At 40.6% G+C, this 16,351-nt stretch overlaps 1 protein-coding gene across 1 annotated transcript in view; it reads right to left on the reverse strand.

The window, feature by feature from the left end:
• MSRB3 (methionine sulfoxide reductase B3) overlaps nt 1-16,351 on the reverse strand; it is a 62,445-nt gene that overhangs the window by 42,452 nt on the left and 3,642 nt on the right. Inside the window, exons 2-3 of the mRNA XM_009864811.1 lie at nt 6,204-6,312; nt 4,306-4,383 (exon numbers count right to left, since the gene is read on the reverse strand). Of these exons, the coding sequence (XP_009863113.1) occupies nt 4,306-4,383; nt 6,204-6,312 (187 nt within the window). The remainder of the gene's footprint in view (nt 1-4,305; nt 4,384-6,203; nt 6,313-16,351) is intronic.

The raw sequence follows: 16,351 nt of genomic DNA on the forward strand, positions 1-16,351 counted from the left end.
GCGGCAAATTCTGAATTAATAGCAATGGTCATGTCAGAGGTAGATTAAACCTCTGGATTCTAGACGGCTCCAAGGAAGACAAGCACTCTGGTATCTTGATTTTTGGTGAGATAATTAGGAGCATGCAACAACTTGTCATCTAGCAGTGACAGGTCAGACTCAAAACAATGGCTGGATTCAACTAAAATTTGATGAAGCAAGAAGAAACCAAAGCTCATTGATAACTTTACTCATTTTTAATTCCATCAGCCTTTTCTAGGGGATAGTCACAAAAAACTGCAGAAAGTCTTCCAAGTTTTAAGAACCTTAAGCTTCTTGGAGCTGGGTTTGGGTGAGAACTGTAATACTGCCTGCTGACCGATATCTACACTAGCGAGAGCCAACTTACTCCAAACAAGTGCTATTGAACAGAAGCTGCTGCATTTGACAAAGTTCTATGAGGAAACTGAGAGTCAGTCAGGGCAGATGAAGTTCCCGAAGTAGCTCTCTTAGTTCCTATAAGAGAAGCTACAGCTTCTGGCTCTCCTAGCCAGATAGTCTGTACTGATTTGTCACTTGGCCTGCTCAAAGGATATAAAGGTTATTAAGAAAGCTTAAGGACTATTAACTAAGCGTTCAGCACTGGGAAAAGGAAATTCCTTGTACAGATCTAGTCTGGTGACTGAAATCCTCTGCTGCGCTGAGAAGACAACAGTGGCACAGTGCTAATGGCGTCACAGTACTGCCCAGCCATGCTTTGCTTTTCTCATTATTTACTTTTGGATATCAGAGAGAGACGTTGAGAAGACCTGACTCAGTTCAACAAAAATCAAACAAAAATATGACATGAATAAGGGTGTTGCTGTTTCTCCTAGTGCATGTTCAGAAGCGCCAACACCATTATCAAGAATTCTATCCAGGAAGCAATAAAGGCAGCAGTGGGTGATTTATGAAGACTTGGCAATTCATTCCTTGGCCCTAAAAACTGGAAACTGACACAACAATAATAATTCTTTTTTTTAAAAAGAAATCATTCTCTCAGGCTTCCCAGTTCCCAGCTATACCACATCTTTCTCACACAGTCTTGCATGTGGTAAAGGACATGACCATGGTTTATTAAATATGGAATAGCTCCTTCCCTATGGCAGTAGTGCAAGTCGTGGACTTCAGTCAGGTGTTTTCTAACCTCCCCTTGCCATGGCTATGGGCAGAATGGCATTTCTGCACAGTGTAAAAGCAAACGCCTTGGAAAACTGAAGTAGGTGCAATCTTGCAAATATACTTGAACATTAGAAAACAATGAGTTTTGAGTGTATCTCCATGAACTGCTACAGAAATACAGAGCCTTGCCACAGAGGCTGTCCAACCGTGATAAAGGTGGCTCACAAAAATTTAACACGAGCGGGTATAGTTGATAAGCATGAGTGTTTTTACTTTGGATGATTAGTTTGCTGTCAGATCAATGTGTTGCATCGAGACGTGTTCCAGCCACACCAAGTGAGGTCCAGTGAAGGTGAAGCCATAAGAAAACACCCTAGAGAAAGGTGTGGAGAGCTTGGGCTGCTTCTTTTAGCATAAGCCTGCAGCTAGAGTAAGTGTAACACAAAACCACGGAAGGGTCGGCTTGCAGAAAAGGAGGGCCTTGAGATTTGTTTATTGTCTCTCTCGTTTATTGCTTTCTTTAGGCAGCTGTACTGGGACGTAGGAGACTGTCTGGCGTGAAAGTTCAGAGATGGAATAATTAGATTCAACAGCATGATTATGGATTTTATGTGTGAGGCACCTTTGATTGTGGAAAAAGTTAAAGCATGTTCTCCATAAAGCTTGGGAGGTTTCTCATAACACTAGTACAAGTAGGTAGATGAAGAGATGCTAAATCCCTAATTGTTTCTTTTATCTTTCCTGCGATAGAGACAGAGTTCTGTTTTAAAGATGTACCAAAAACCAGGCCTTTCATCTGGAGTGTAAAATTCATGTGTTCCCTGACCTTGTGTGTCACATGGTAATGAAACAACGTAAATCAGAAATGTTAAAAGTTGAAGTTTGTTAATATTACTGCTGAAGCTCCAACCTCTTTTCTGGTTAAACTGACAGGTCCATAGTCCAAATATATATATTTACAGATTACAACAACACAAAGAAAAAATTAATGGACACCCAGTGAGAAATAAATGGAAATACAAGTTTCAGATGACTATCTGGAAATTAAAAAAAAAAGGAAATATAAGAATAAAATATGCCACCACAAAACCACCTTGCATTTTAAATGGGGCAACAGACTTTCTTTGTAGTGTACTACAACCTTACGCCTATAAAAATCCTTTGGTGATTCATGCTCTATGGGGAAAATTTAGTAAATAGCACACACATTTTGCATTCTCCTATCTACGTTTCCTTCTTTTTTAGCTGTCTGGGCTGAAGTAGACACCAAGATACAGAATGTATCTTCCCTCGTTGTGGAAGACATTATATACTGGTATTTTGGGGTCAGTAAACAAAAGAAGATGGACCCCTATGGGCATCTCCATTTGCTTCCACCCTTGCCATCCACTTCAGAACAACTGGCTGAATTTGATGTACAGCAGAGGTGGCAAGAGCTCATGAAGCAACATAAAGACTTTGAAGAGATTGGGCTAAGGCCAGTCCAGCCACGGGACACAATGAGCAAGGTGTCTTTTTTCAGGTGCCCACTGGCCTGGGATTTATTAAAAATAATAACACAAAAGTAACCTTCCCTCTTTTGCCCTCTCTCTTCCCATAAAATCCACGTGGCGTCTCAAAGAGAATCTGAAAACAGTGACATTTCCATACAGCTCATTACACATAGAGAAATCCAACTCATTAACTCAAAAAAGTCAAGACTATGCCAAAATATACTGCACACTTCAGATAATCACAGGTAAGTCTCATGTTGCAATTTTTCCCTATATTAAATCGTTTGTGAAAGCAACTGGGAACTAGTTCACATTCATTTACATGAAATACTGCTGTCCAAATCTCGTCCCACGAAAAACCCTACTCTTTCTGCAGTGGATGACAGAAAGGAAGTCAGTCTTGAAGGTAGAAGGTGAAATCGCGGCTCCATGGTAATCATTTGCCAATCTGAATTTCTCCCATAACAATTCAGCTATAGTAAGCAGGGTAATGTCTACAGGGCAGAGTAGAAAACCAGGTTATAGACTTTAGAACCCCACTTCGTACTCCCAAGCCAAGCACTACAGTAACACATGACATAAGAATATTGTCTTGGCTGAGTTCATAATGATCAGTTTTCCAGCTCAAAAGTTTCACATTATTACTGAAGTTTCTGTAGGTAATCCTCCTAACAGAGGAATCAAACGTAACAGAGATTAAGTACTTCTTTCATTTATACAGACAGTCTCTTGAGAACAACTCTCACTGCCACATCTGGTGATTCTGGAGCTACATCAATTTTATTTTTCCTTTGTAACCTATTACTGACCCAATTTTCTCTATTATTAGTGCTATCCTGACCATCCTGCTTTATGCTGCTGTAAAGGTACCTCTTAAGTGAGAGGGACCAAGTCAGTGTGAATTGATGGAAAATGAAACTCTTCATCAGAATGAACACAAGCAGCCAGAAATACAAAAAACCATACAAACAACAACTGAATCCGTGCAGAACAATGCAGTGATTGAGAGAATTCAATCAGCAGTGCTTCTAGCACAAAATTTAGGGCCGTAATTCCCACAGTACTTCTAAAGAGTATTTTTCATGCAAGACACGAAAGTTATTATTTCTTTCTTCATCTTTGCTTCAGTTCCTGAAGCAGCTCTCTATGTGTGCTAATTGGGATGGATAAAAACTCAGTAAGTAATGCGATTTTCCTGGTGTGTGTTTTCTTAACTGCTTGAATCCTAAAAAAAAGCATCCACTTTTTTTGCCATTATCAGATAGAATGCTGTAGCATGGATGCATCATCGCTGCCCAGGATCCAGATCTTAACGCTACCTGTGAGTACAGACAAAACTCAGCAACTATTAGCACTGTGAAAGACTGTTTTACAATTACTTGGCATGGCTGCATAAGCAATAACAACGAAAAATACTATTTTTTCTGTCAAATTACCTATTTTACTTGAATGTTATCTTATTTACTAAAATTTATCTTTACTACAAGACTAATTTTACTATAGCATTATTATCGCCTTGCTTCTCTTGTATGTCTTATCAATTTGAATTATTTAAATTATCTTAACGATCTTTTACAATTACACAAGTACTGGAATACACACAAGATTATATGGGAACACAGTATATAAACTAAAGAGACATAAATCTCAAAACTATATTTAGCATACTCACTTGAATAAAGGAGTCCCACAAACAACACATTTGTATATTCCTTGAGCTTTATGATGTGTGTACTCCCCCTCAAAGGCACTGGGAAAACAACAACACTACATTTTAAAAATAAATAAAGGAATTTGGGCTTTTTGCAATTATTAAATTAGCTAAGACCTTAGAAAAATGTTACAGAAAACCCCCATGATTTAAAAGTTGGCAGTTGTTTTTTATTACAGGCAGCACATAAAGCAGGCACAGGAAAAGGGGAATGTCCTCATTAGCGTGTCTCAGGTGCCAGGTGTCATGCAAGAGAAAACATGTTGCATGAAGGACAGAACCACCAAAAAAAAAAGGGAAAAACTGGAGTCTGCCCGTTTTGCAAAGAGAAACTTTTTAAGTTTTCGTCAGTGTGCACTGTCTGGCATGGGGCTTGGGGTGACACGCTTCCCTCGGCCCGTCCTTAGGACGGGTGCTGGTGTTGGGCTTGGCCTAGGGGTGAAGGGCCCGTGTGCCCGGCCCAGCCAGGAGCAGGGAGGCCGCCCTGGTACGGGGCCACGAGGCACTGCAGCTGAAAATGAAATAATTGCTCCACGATTTCAAGCTGTGTGCGCCTTATATTTTTAGTTGAAAAGCAATATTACAGCTTTAAGGGAATATTTTTCTAAGTTAACAATCTAAAAGGCTAGGAGGTCATTCATCTAATACGAATCAGCTGCGCGCGCCCAACAAAAAGCCTATGTGCTCGGCAGCTTGTTTTTATTATCCTTTCACCCTTTTTATGAGGTCCAATTTTTTATTTTTATTTTTTTTTTTATAAACAGAATTTTTAAGAATGACCTAATCTTCGATTGTTTGTGTGCATTAAATCATGTTGTTGGTCCTGTACACAAGAGCAAGGAGGGCCAGGGCAGGGAGGGGGGCAAGGCAGGACCCCAGCAGAGCCCAGTGTCCCCTGCCCCTCCGGGGCTGAGGAAGGATGAAGGGGGCTGGGGTGGAGAGGGAGACAATCCCCCCTCGCTCTCCCCAGCAAATTCAGCCACACGGTGTCAGGAAGCGTGCTGCCCATGAAGCAGGACCCCCACGTGCGGTGAGGAGCCCTTTTCAAGGTCATGAATGAAAACAAGGAGTTACATCATTAGTACGTTTGGAGCAGAGGTAAAGCCAGGGCTCTATGCCAAGCTCAGTGGTATAAATTAGACAACAAAAAAATGGCTAGGCCTTGGCAAGTTACCTCCATGCTGGAATCAGCTGAGAGAGACTTTATTCACTAAAAACAGTCTTGGAAGTGAGTCCTTTCTTTTTTTTTCCCTCCAGGACTCGGGGCTGGCTTCCAGCGACTAAAGCCATGTGAGGGCAGTTATTGAAAATTTTTGACATTCCAACCACAAATGAGCCAATAAATACCTTCTCCACATGTGCTTCAAAAAGAAATTGGAGTGGGGTGGAAAAGAACTAAATTATGCTACCTTCTTTCTGAAGCCAAAATGTCTATACTTACAATGGCCACCTTCAAAACTCCAGCCTCTTGGCACGGGGCCATTTCCCTCGTGGTTCCGCTTATTGCGATGTCTTCCAAAAAAAGTGTACCTAAACTGCTATTACTTCCACACATTTTGTAGTAAACTAAAAACAGACTCTAAACATGAGCCCAGCGACTTTTTATAAGACATGCAGCGTTCGTTAAAAGAAAAAGTCACACAAGACCCCTGGCCTCGGCCCCCGTGCTGCAGATGCTTGTCTTTGCAGTGGTGTTAATTTGTAGGGGTTAGTAAACAAGTGCAGAAATCCTGGGAAAAAAATAAAAAACAAAACAAAACCAAACTTGGTGGCGAAGGTGAAGAAGCACCACTAAGAGGAGAGGGAGAAAGGAAAGATGCCTGTGTTTTGAGGACTGCATTTCCTTCGTCCTGCCTTACCTTTCGGTCCCCTTCTCCTGAGTGACATGGTACTGCAAGGGTGTCAGCCGCTTCCTCAGCTCCTCCTGGGAAAAGACCACCTTACAGTCCTTTTTATCCCTACATGACCCTGCAAAGGGAGAGGATATGGGAGAAGGAGCCTTTTTAGCTTAAATCCTGAATAATTGCTTTGGCAGACAGCCACAGCATAGCTTCTGCATTCACTTGTCAATGACCAGACCGGTCCCTAATGCACGAAGAATGGCTCAGCTGAACTGCAGCTGATTATTTCTTCAAACCCAAGTTTAAAAAAGTTTGCTTGAGAGCCAGGTGATTCCACTGGAGCAGTGACAATGTGCTACAGCCAAAGCCCTTTGGTGTGTTATACACTAAACTGTTGCGCACACAATCATTCACAAGAAGTTAACATTTTTCCCACCATTAAAAAAAATAAAAATCTGCAACAAAATCAAAACAACTACAGCTGAAATGTTCTTTACAAAACATCTATATTGGAGACTCATGGTAATGGGCATATGATGTTCAGCCACAATGTCCAACAATTTCATTACCCTTTAAAGTAGCTGAAAAACAATTCTAAATCTTTAGAATGCCAATAAGGCTGATTTAACTTCTAGTTATCCTCATCCTTTTACTTTATAACATTAACCATTGTATTTTTTCACTACTGAAGCACTGGAACAGGAGCCCTGAGGAGTAAGTAATTTCTTCACACACAAAGCTGTACAAGGTTCAACAACAAACTTCTCATAAAAATCAGGGTTGCTACTGAAATTACACTCCTTTGAAAATCTTGACTCATGCTTTGCTTAGTTCATGCAGAAAATCCAAAGAATACATAAGGATTACTGTTAGAAAAAACATTTGTATAGTGCAAAAATTCACATCACATCAGGAAAGAAAAAACAACAATAAGGTTGCTTTTGAGAACAAAAACTCCCAAAGTAATAACAGAAATTGCCAAATATTCAAATAACTTTGATAATCACTTCCAAAAATTAGCTGACAGAACACAGCAGGGAAAAAGTACTCCAATTATGACAGTAATTAAAAAATATGGTACAATGAGAAATAAACAGTCTGAACAAAAATATTTTTTGCTAGTAATGTATATACACTCATAAAAAGACCAATTGTGTTCCAAAGTAGAGGGAACAGAGCTACCCATCTGTATGTCATTTAGCACAGGAGAGGCAATGGCAGGTTTAAATTACATGGTATTGGATTGCAATTTCCTAACATTGGATGCTTTTCTGCTTTTTTACCTTGAGTCATTACTAAGGAGTGTTCATAAAAAGTAGCTTAAAGCACAGATGCTTGCAAATCATTTAAGAAAAGATGTTTCTTTCTTCCTCTCCCTCTTCTTTTCTCATTTTTTTAACGTATGGGGGTGGGTGAACAGGGAGAGAGAAAAAGAATAATGCTGTTGGTCACTACAGACTAACCCTAGGAAGTATTTTCAGGGAGAAAAAGGTAAAATTGAAAACATCTGATTGAAGTAAATAGTGCAAACATAAAAAGCTTTACCAGTGAAAGAAAGGTATTGAAAAGCGACTTTATTTCATAGATTAGAAATTACTTTTGATCTAAACATTCTTAAAAACAGATTGTTTTCCACTCTGAGCCATCTCATTAGCTGTGCTGCAGAGCCTTCATTTTAATGGCAAGCTTTGAAAGAGCACTGCTGTATGCCTTTGTTAGCTTCAATCTTATTTGGGAGAGGGATAAAGATTTCATTCCAGGTCTCTTTGTTTGTCTTTCAAGAACCACTAAAGCAGTATTCACACAGATTTTGCAGGAATGTGCCCTGTGCCATAGCTTACAAATTATTTGGTTTTGGTGCACTTAAAGGTCACCTTCCAAATTAGCAAAATTTTCCTACATCCTGGCTTTTCAACCTCAAATGTAAATATTGTTTCCTAACTGTAAGTGAGGTTTGTTCTTTATAACATTGGGTTGCTTATTTAAAGATGTCAGATGTTGGAGGTTTTTATTCTCCGAACATGCAGGGTTCTAGGACTAATAAGTCTTTCAAAGTATACCTAACAGGGAAAGAAAGCATATGTATTATATAAATAGCTATTGTTATGCTGCATTACACAGCTCAGAAAGAAACTGTTTGAGAGATGGGCTTTTATCTATCATTTTGGTGTTAAAAAGTAGTCCAGAGAGCACTAAAGAATCTAACAAACTAACACCTCTTCACTTCAAAAAATATCTGCCAATTATTTTTTTAAAATAAATTTGCCCTTCAGATGCTGACAAAAAAACAAAGCAAACTGAGCATAACTTCGCTTTGAGAAAAGCCAGAGAAAATACTGAGTGTTTCAAGAAATGGTCAGTATTCTGTCTTTACTTTCTTTGAATGATATTTCACCTATTTTAGAAACTTTGTGTTCTTCAACGAATGTGCTCACTATATGCACAATATGCTGCCTGATCCATGACACAGATCAGAAGTAGGAAGCATCTTATAAAAGATTTTTTCCCTATTGCTTTTAATAATTAACTGCATGTTTTTCAGTGCAGACAAGTGTTTATGTCTCTACGGAACTTTTGCTGGGGTAAACTGCAATCTACCCCAAAACAAAAGAGTCTCTAGGTTTGTAATTTAATATACATCAGCAAAAAGCTATAGTTGCACTACAGATCATAAAGAAAATCTCTTGGTCCAGCCCTCAGCATTCAAGAACAGCCCTATCCAATTAATTGCACTTATTATTTAACTGCTGGCAACAAAATATAGCTCAGTAAATTGACTGCACTATTTCCAGATTGCCAAAGAGCCCAGGAGGTAAAGCAAGGTTAACTCCTGACTGCAGAGGATGGAAGGACACATCAGAAAGGGCTAGCCTACGAGCCTCAATAAAATGCAATGAAACCTAAAAATTACTGGATGAGATTCTAGGAGTACAGTCCTTTGGTTAGGAAAAAAATTACATGCAAGAGGGGGAAAAATGCTTGGCTTTCAGCACAAGCGTGACTGCTTCCATTCTTTCAATCTTTATGGCCTATATGAGGTTTCTGCTACATTCAGGCCAACTGTCTGCATCTTGGGAGGGGACAACATAAAGTTACACAAATATATGCCAAATATGAGAGAAACTGCCACTAGCAATGCATCTGTTACCAAACTTTTTATTAAAGCAGAGTTCCCCAAACAAGGGATGGGACCAGGTATGGGCTGTGGAAAGCGCTCCCATACAGGCAAGAAACTTCTTCAGCAACTCGGGCACAAAGGCAGGCTCACAGTTCATTTGCAAATTATACAGTTCAAGGCAGAAGAGAAAAAAGATCATCAGTTTTACAAATGGCATGACATGAGTGTGTTTACATTGAAGGTGAGACTAAATCAAATACACTGTGAGAATAACAGTCTGGATTCATTTGCTCTACATCAAGACTATGGAGTGGATCTCGCTTGTTCTTTGGAGGTGATGCTCTCAGCAATGACTTTTAGAAGAACCCAGGGCAGCTGCATTCCTAACTCCAGTTAGCTTCCTCCATCAGGAGAGGTGAACGCCAGCCTGCAAGGGGAAACAAAATTCCCTTTTGCATTCCACTGAAGGACAGGAGGCCAGACTAACTCCCCCTAATGAGCGCAGCCCAGTGTCTTCGTTGGGGTCAGGGCTCAGGAGAAGAGCAGCTGCAGGCAACTGTTCCACAAACAGGCACCAGCGGCTCCACCTGCCTTCAGCCTTTTGCCAACAGGTACAGCAGTGCTGCACCTCTTGGCAAAACAGCTGAAGTGTCGGCAGTGCCAACAGGTACAGTTGTTGAGATCCCGGAGCAGGATGGAAGGCTTTGCAAAGAAAAGGCCAGGCATTAACATGAAAAAAACCCCAACCCAGAAACAGCTGAGGAGGTTGAAACAAACACCAGCAGAAACCCTTTTGGAGCCTTCACGCATTCCTGTGCTTAGGAATGGCTTTTCTGAAAAGCAATGCAATGCATGCTGCTACCTGCTATTCATCTGCAGACTACAGCATTTCAGTGTTCAGCTCTGGAGTCCTCCTCCAAATGAAGTACAAATGAAGCGAACAGAAAGTGTTTCTGGGTGTTGACCTGATAATGAAGACATTAAGCATCTCACCTCACACATAAATTCCAGTTTCAATTGACCTTTTCAAATCTGTGGTTCATAACGCAGGTGCGTGTAATTTCCTTCCACATAAGCAATCCCAAGAAAATCAGCAATGAGATAGGTCCATTGTGCTGGAGAGTGGCAATTAATATCTGACATGCTCTGAAATACAGTGGCATTTTGCCTGATGGCTTTCCTTCTTCAAATAGTCTTTTGGACAGTTCTAATGATTTTTTCCTATGTTTCATTGCTTCCTATCACTGAAAGTAACATTCAGCTGCATGGAAGACACAGCACACATTTTCCCCCTTCTGTGTATGCCTGTTTCACTAGCATTAATGGACATTACAGCCATGCACTGAACACATACTGTTAAGACTTGCTGAATTGAATACAGCAAGATCAAGTGTTTCAGCAGAGCACAGCCTATAACAAATCAGGCTTCTAGTTTTCAGTACTACTTCTTTTAATATACACGAGCATTTTTTTAGGGGCCTTCCAGCACATTTTATTATTCATATCCCCCCCCTGCCTCTACTCTGCAATGTGACCTGTGTGGGCAGACCCTTTGGGAACATGCATAGCTCCAACAACTACAGCAGAGTCTACGAATGTACATCAGATTACAGGATCTGGCTCTAAGTATACATGTCTCTGCTTCCCAAAGGCTGTCCCCTCATGAGTGGGTCATACCTTTCACTGACTGTAAATTACACCAAACTGACTTTAAAAGAAACCTTGCAAGGTTAAAAAAATATTTGCGTACATTTATTTTAATAAATATCCTAAAAAATATTGTTATATTTATATATAGGAACATTTAAATAATATACATTTATTTGTTATATATTATTACATTAAATAAATGTCACTAACACTCAGCATTATTAAAAGTGGAATTTCCCATTTTTATTATTTCAAACTTCATTTACACAATTTATACCTCTTGTTTCCAGTTTTGCCTGTGCTTAGGAAAAGGCAAATGCACAACTCTCACTTCTGTTTTGTCTGTTCTCCGCAGCTTCTAGTCTGCAACCTTGGGAGAATGCTGTAGTGTCCTCTCACCGCAAACAAGCTAGGAACTGCTCACTTCATTTAAAAAAAAAGAACAACTCTTGAAAATGCAAATTGAAGCAAACAGTTCTATTGGTTTGTAAGCTGCAAACCACTGTTTTACAAAACCTGTATTTGACATGATGGATCTTCATATAATCCCATCACAAGCCATTTTAAACTACCTAAGCATGCTGCTGACTGGGGTAGATGCTGCAAAAGAACTCTGAAATGCTGGGAGGTCAAGTTTAAGTAAAATCCAAACTTCATCATTAAAAAAAAAAAGCCCTGTAAATGTGTTACACATTGAAAAATAGATCTGTGTTTTGTCTCTGAGGGATGGCTCCTTTGCCTTCTTGCTGTAGGTAGCTAACTCCCACCTGCTGTTGAAATACCATTTGCAGTTTCATGCAAGCATTAGGAGTAATGGGGCGAAGACCATTTCCACTATATTGTGCTTTGAAAATCCAAAAGCTGGGTACCAGAACAACAGTTACAATTTTGGGTCAAATGCCAGGTTCCATCTTAAAAGAACATCACCCCAAACTTAACTGTCTTTTAAAAAAAATTATTTACTTAACACCCAGCAGGGTCACACAGCCACTAGGGAAGGGCAAGACCCTTCTTCGCAAACGTGCAAGCTTCCCATGCAATCAGGTAACAATTGTCACATTTATTTTTCCACCTGGTCACTGGCATGGCTCACGTTTTACATAAATATAGGTATTCTGAATCACCATCAGAGATCTCCCATGTGAGACAGCAAATTTCTGAAGCACTAAAAAAATTAAATCCCCCAAATTCCAACTAATGCATCTCCTCTGCGCACTCATTTTCTTTCCAAAGCAAGCGGTACTGGAATCCCAGTGGTGCCAGTACAGGCAGATCTATGGCAATGGAAGCCACCTTGTTGTTTCTGCAGGTCTGAGGTAGGTTACACAGCCATACAAGCCAAAGAGACATTCCTTGGAAAAGAAATCTGAACCTGCTTTCCCTCCCCATGAATGTAAAAAACATTTTGCAAAAGATCAAAGTGTTTTGCGTAGTGGGGAAGGGGAAAACAAAAGCAGCTCCATTTGCCCTCTCCAGGGATATCTACTTCTTTACCTCACATTAATGAAATAAATGTCACAACCAGTCACAACAGTGGTCACACATCCTTTCCAAATTATAACCACTGAGGACTCCACCATCACCCTGCGCTGGCTGGCAGAGGTAAAGGCCAGAGCTTTTTGAGCTGTCATCTTCACCAATACTGTAGCAATGGCAGCATGTGGCTGCTCAGCAGAGGCTGGCAAATAGAAGCATCTTCAATTAAGTGGAGAAAAGGCTCATTACACTATAAACTGCCACTTTTGTTACCCTTTCTGCTGAGATGGCCAAAGACAGAGTGTGCAGGGCAGCTGACCTGTTTGCCTTACTCTTGGATGCAAACCGGGCAAGTCAAGATCAAGATCTGTTGGTCCAGCAGTGGAGAGGGGAACATTTATAATGATGGATTTCTCTTCCTCTCTCCTCTAACAGATAAGGAGACTTCTGTTTTGCTGATATGATCCTAGCACCTTTCACAGGTACTACATTTGTTTAAATTAAAAGCAAGAAAGGCAGAGATGCTGAACAGTCTCTAGCTGGTCAGCAGCTTTCTGTCAGAAACAACAAAAGGGTGCACAGCACATGGAAAGGCATTTCATTAACGTCAGAATTAAGCTGAATTTAATAAGACCGTTTTATGCTACCTTTTGATTTAAAATGTTTCACATCAGCATTTGCCAGCGGTTACCGCAGTGGCTGGTAGCTTATAGTGCCATTCAGGCTGTTGCTTAATCTTCCCGCTGCTTCCTCCACAATAGTGATGTGTGGCCTGCGAAATGAGCACTGCGCTCCGAGAACCGAGGTGCCGCAACTTATACTCAGGATGGGGGTGGAGGAAAGCAGCGGGGTGGAGGAGGTCTTTCTTCCCCTCCAATTCCCAACAACAGCCCAGCTTTAACCTCCTGCAAAACTCAGTCTGTCTCCCAACCGTGCAGGAACTCTTCTAGCAAAGATGCAAGCAGTCTGCCCCATGGTCTCTCCTCCCACATCTCCAAGAATTGAGGGACATACCCAGCAAGAGGACAGGAAAAGCTGGAACACATCATGCTCCAGCTGCTGCTCTACAATGGTCACCATGGAAAACACTGTAGCCCCCTCCCCTCTCAACCTGCTTCAAGACTAAAGGTAGAGACACGGCTAAAAAGGTTAGCAATTGCCAACTTTTTTCTCAACTTCCCTACGTTTCTATAAAATTCAGCCATGCTTTATGGGGCAGGAAGATGGGTCAAGCCCTATAAAAGGGCTTTAAGTCAAGCCTTTCTCTGCTCTGCTTTCCTTGGGACTCCTTGACATGGGCGAGAGCACTGAGCAAGGAGTTCTTAGCTGAGGTGCACAAAGCGGCCAGGGCTGAACCTGGGCTGCCAGCAGCTACCGTAACACAAGAACCTCTCTGACAGCTGCAGCAGGAGGCATCTTCATACCCCAGCCATGTGCCCCTTCCCAGGACAGCTCCTTTGGAAGGAAATCACGAGATGAGACGTGGTAAGCTTGTAACTAAGAATGTTTTCTGCTTCCTAGCTATTCTGGGGACACAATTCCTCCCTACTCATTTCCCCCGTTGCTGTAGCAACCTGTGGTTAACTTAACAGCTAACTTATGGGAACGTTTGTCTTTGGTGCCTGAGTCCATGTTCTAGATCCATTCAACATGCCATCAAATTCTAAGCTCCTCTACATGACCCACTCGATCATCTCCATCACTTCCCAGCCTACTCTCCTCAACTTTAGGGTTCACAGTCCTATCTTGCACCTCTTCTTGCTTCCTATCCCTCATCTTAGCAATACATAAAATCTCCTTCCCTTTTGTGTGCTGCCATCTCTCCTTTGCCATCATGTTCTTCTCTGCAACTTTCGTCACGTAGTCCTCAGAGAAAGGATAAAGGCAGGAGTTGCTTTTAATTGAAGGGGAAAAAGCAAAGGCAGCCCTTAAAGGACTTCCCGTTCGGTCTCCATGTGTCCCCCATGATCTAGTCGAGAGGTGGCGTCCCTGGTGACAGGGAGGCTGGATTAAAATGATCTCTAAGATCCCTTCCAGCCTAGGACATTCTATGATTCTATCATTCTATGATTCTCAGACCTGCTGTTACAAACAGACAGGCCAATAACTAAAACCAGTAACCCCTCATGGGAAACTTTAAAACACGGGAACTGCAGCAGCACTGAAACTTCATCTTTTCCATACCCAACTAAGCAGAAAACTGATCAAGTCTGAGCTGCTGAGGGCACAGGAATGGAACGCAGGAAATTTATGAGCTCCCAGAATTAAAACATTCCTGCAAGAAGGGTAGAAATGGATTCTGCTGAGTCTTTTATGGGAGAAGGAAGGGACTGCAAATGACCTTAAGAGATCTGTCAGAGAACACATCAAGCAACTGGCTCTGGGCACGGTCTGGGAGCACAAGAATTGTCTCCTCATCCCTGTGCTAGGCAGTGCCAGAATCATGGAGGAGCCTCCATCCAGACCAGGCAGGGACAAGCGCCTCATCAATTGAGCAGATGAGGGAGAGTGCATAACTCTACCAGAACGAGGAGTTAAGAAGGGGAGGAAAACAGGGTACAAATCCTTGAGTACAAACAAAAAGGGTATATTAACAGAGGGTTTTGGTCTTCTTTACGATCCCAAGTTTTGCAAGCATCAGGCACAATCAGAGGATCACTCCCAGTGAGATATCTACGAATAAATTTCACTCAAAACTGTATTAAATAAGACACTCTAGAGTGAACCCTATTGTACAAAAGAGACATCTGTAAATACAGAACACTGAATACACTCCCATTGAGACAGCTATATATACAAAAGGAATTTTAAAAACTCATTTCCAAGCCATTCTAAAAATATGATAATGTTATGCTCTATTCTGATAATACAGTGACAAGGAGGCAGACACACACACATATATTTACATAATAATGACCCATAAACAGCTTCACATGCTATTTACTATTGTGCTCACATAGTGCTTGTCTTCAGGACTCTTTTCAAGCATTTATCAAATTCCTCGTAACTGCTGAGAGGCAGTAAACTAAGTAATTTCTAAGACTGCCTTTTAAGTTTAAGACTCTATTTCTGTTCCAAAACGATATTTGTTTTTTCTTTTTTTTTTTCAAATTTAGCTTCTTAGAAATGAGTTTAAATATTTGCCCCCCAACCAGTTCTGAGGAACAAGTACATCCAGCTGAGACCTTGCATGACATATTTAAATCCAGAGCAAATTTTTACATTTGAGATATTAAGCCCAGAAAATAGGGATTTATAATGAAAACATTGACAGACATTTAACCATAGCCATACTGGTGGGTTTTGGTATACAATATTATCAGTCTTACTTTTATTTTCTTTCAGATCACGTGAATAAACATCTGTAATAGTATATGTTTGATGATCCACATTATGGAAAGCGATGAGAAAATCATAACGTACATTATGCAAATCATACCTCAGAACATCAGAACATACAATATAAAACATTTAGACATACTTAAGTCACACAAAGTTCAACAGTAACTACCATACTTTGAACATACACGGCTACGGTCTTTTCCAGACTTTTCATTGTAAAAGCCAAATCTGGCAAAACACCACACACAGAGATAATTTCAGAGGGATAAATGCAGACGAATAACTCATGCATGTAACTGTTTGCAAGATCTGCTCCTAAAAGTAATCATTTACATTAAAACGTTACAACTAAACATGCAATTTTGAGACTCGGTAATTTTCTGTTCACTAACTGTTCATTTCAATTTAATGAAGAGACATTTAACTGAAACTTGGAATCAACAAAGATTTAATAAAATTAGTTATGAGAAACTACATTATAGACATTTACTCAATAAAGACTTACACCATATGCCCAGCACCATCCTCATACAGATGTATTGTAGCTTAATCTAATCCTAGAAAAGTATGGATTCCTGCT

The sequence above is a fragment of the Apaloderma vittatum genome, unplaced genomic scaffold, assembly GCF_000703405.1.
Source record: "Apaloderma vittatum isolate BGI_N311 unplaced genomic scaffold, ASM70340v1 scaffold642, whole genome shotgun sequence".
Classification (NCBI taxonomy): Eukaryota; Metazoa; Chordata; class Aves; order Trogoniformes; family Trogonidae; genus Apaloderma; species Apaloderma vittatum.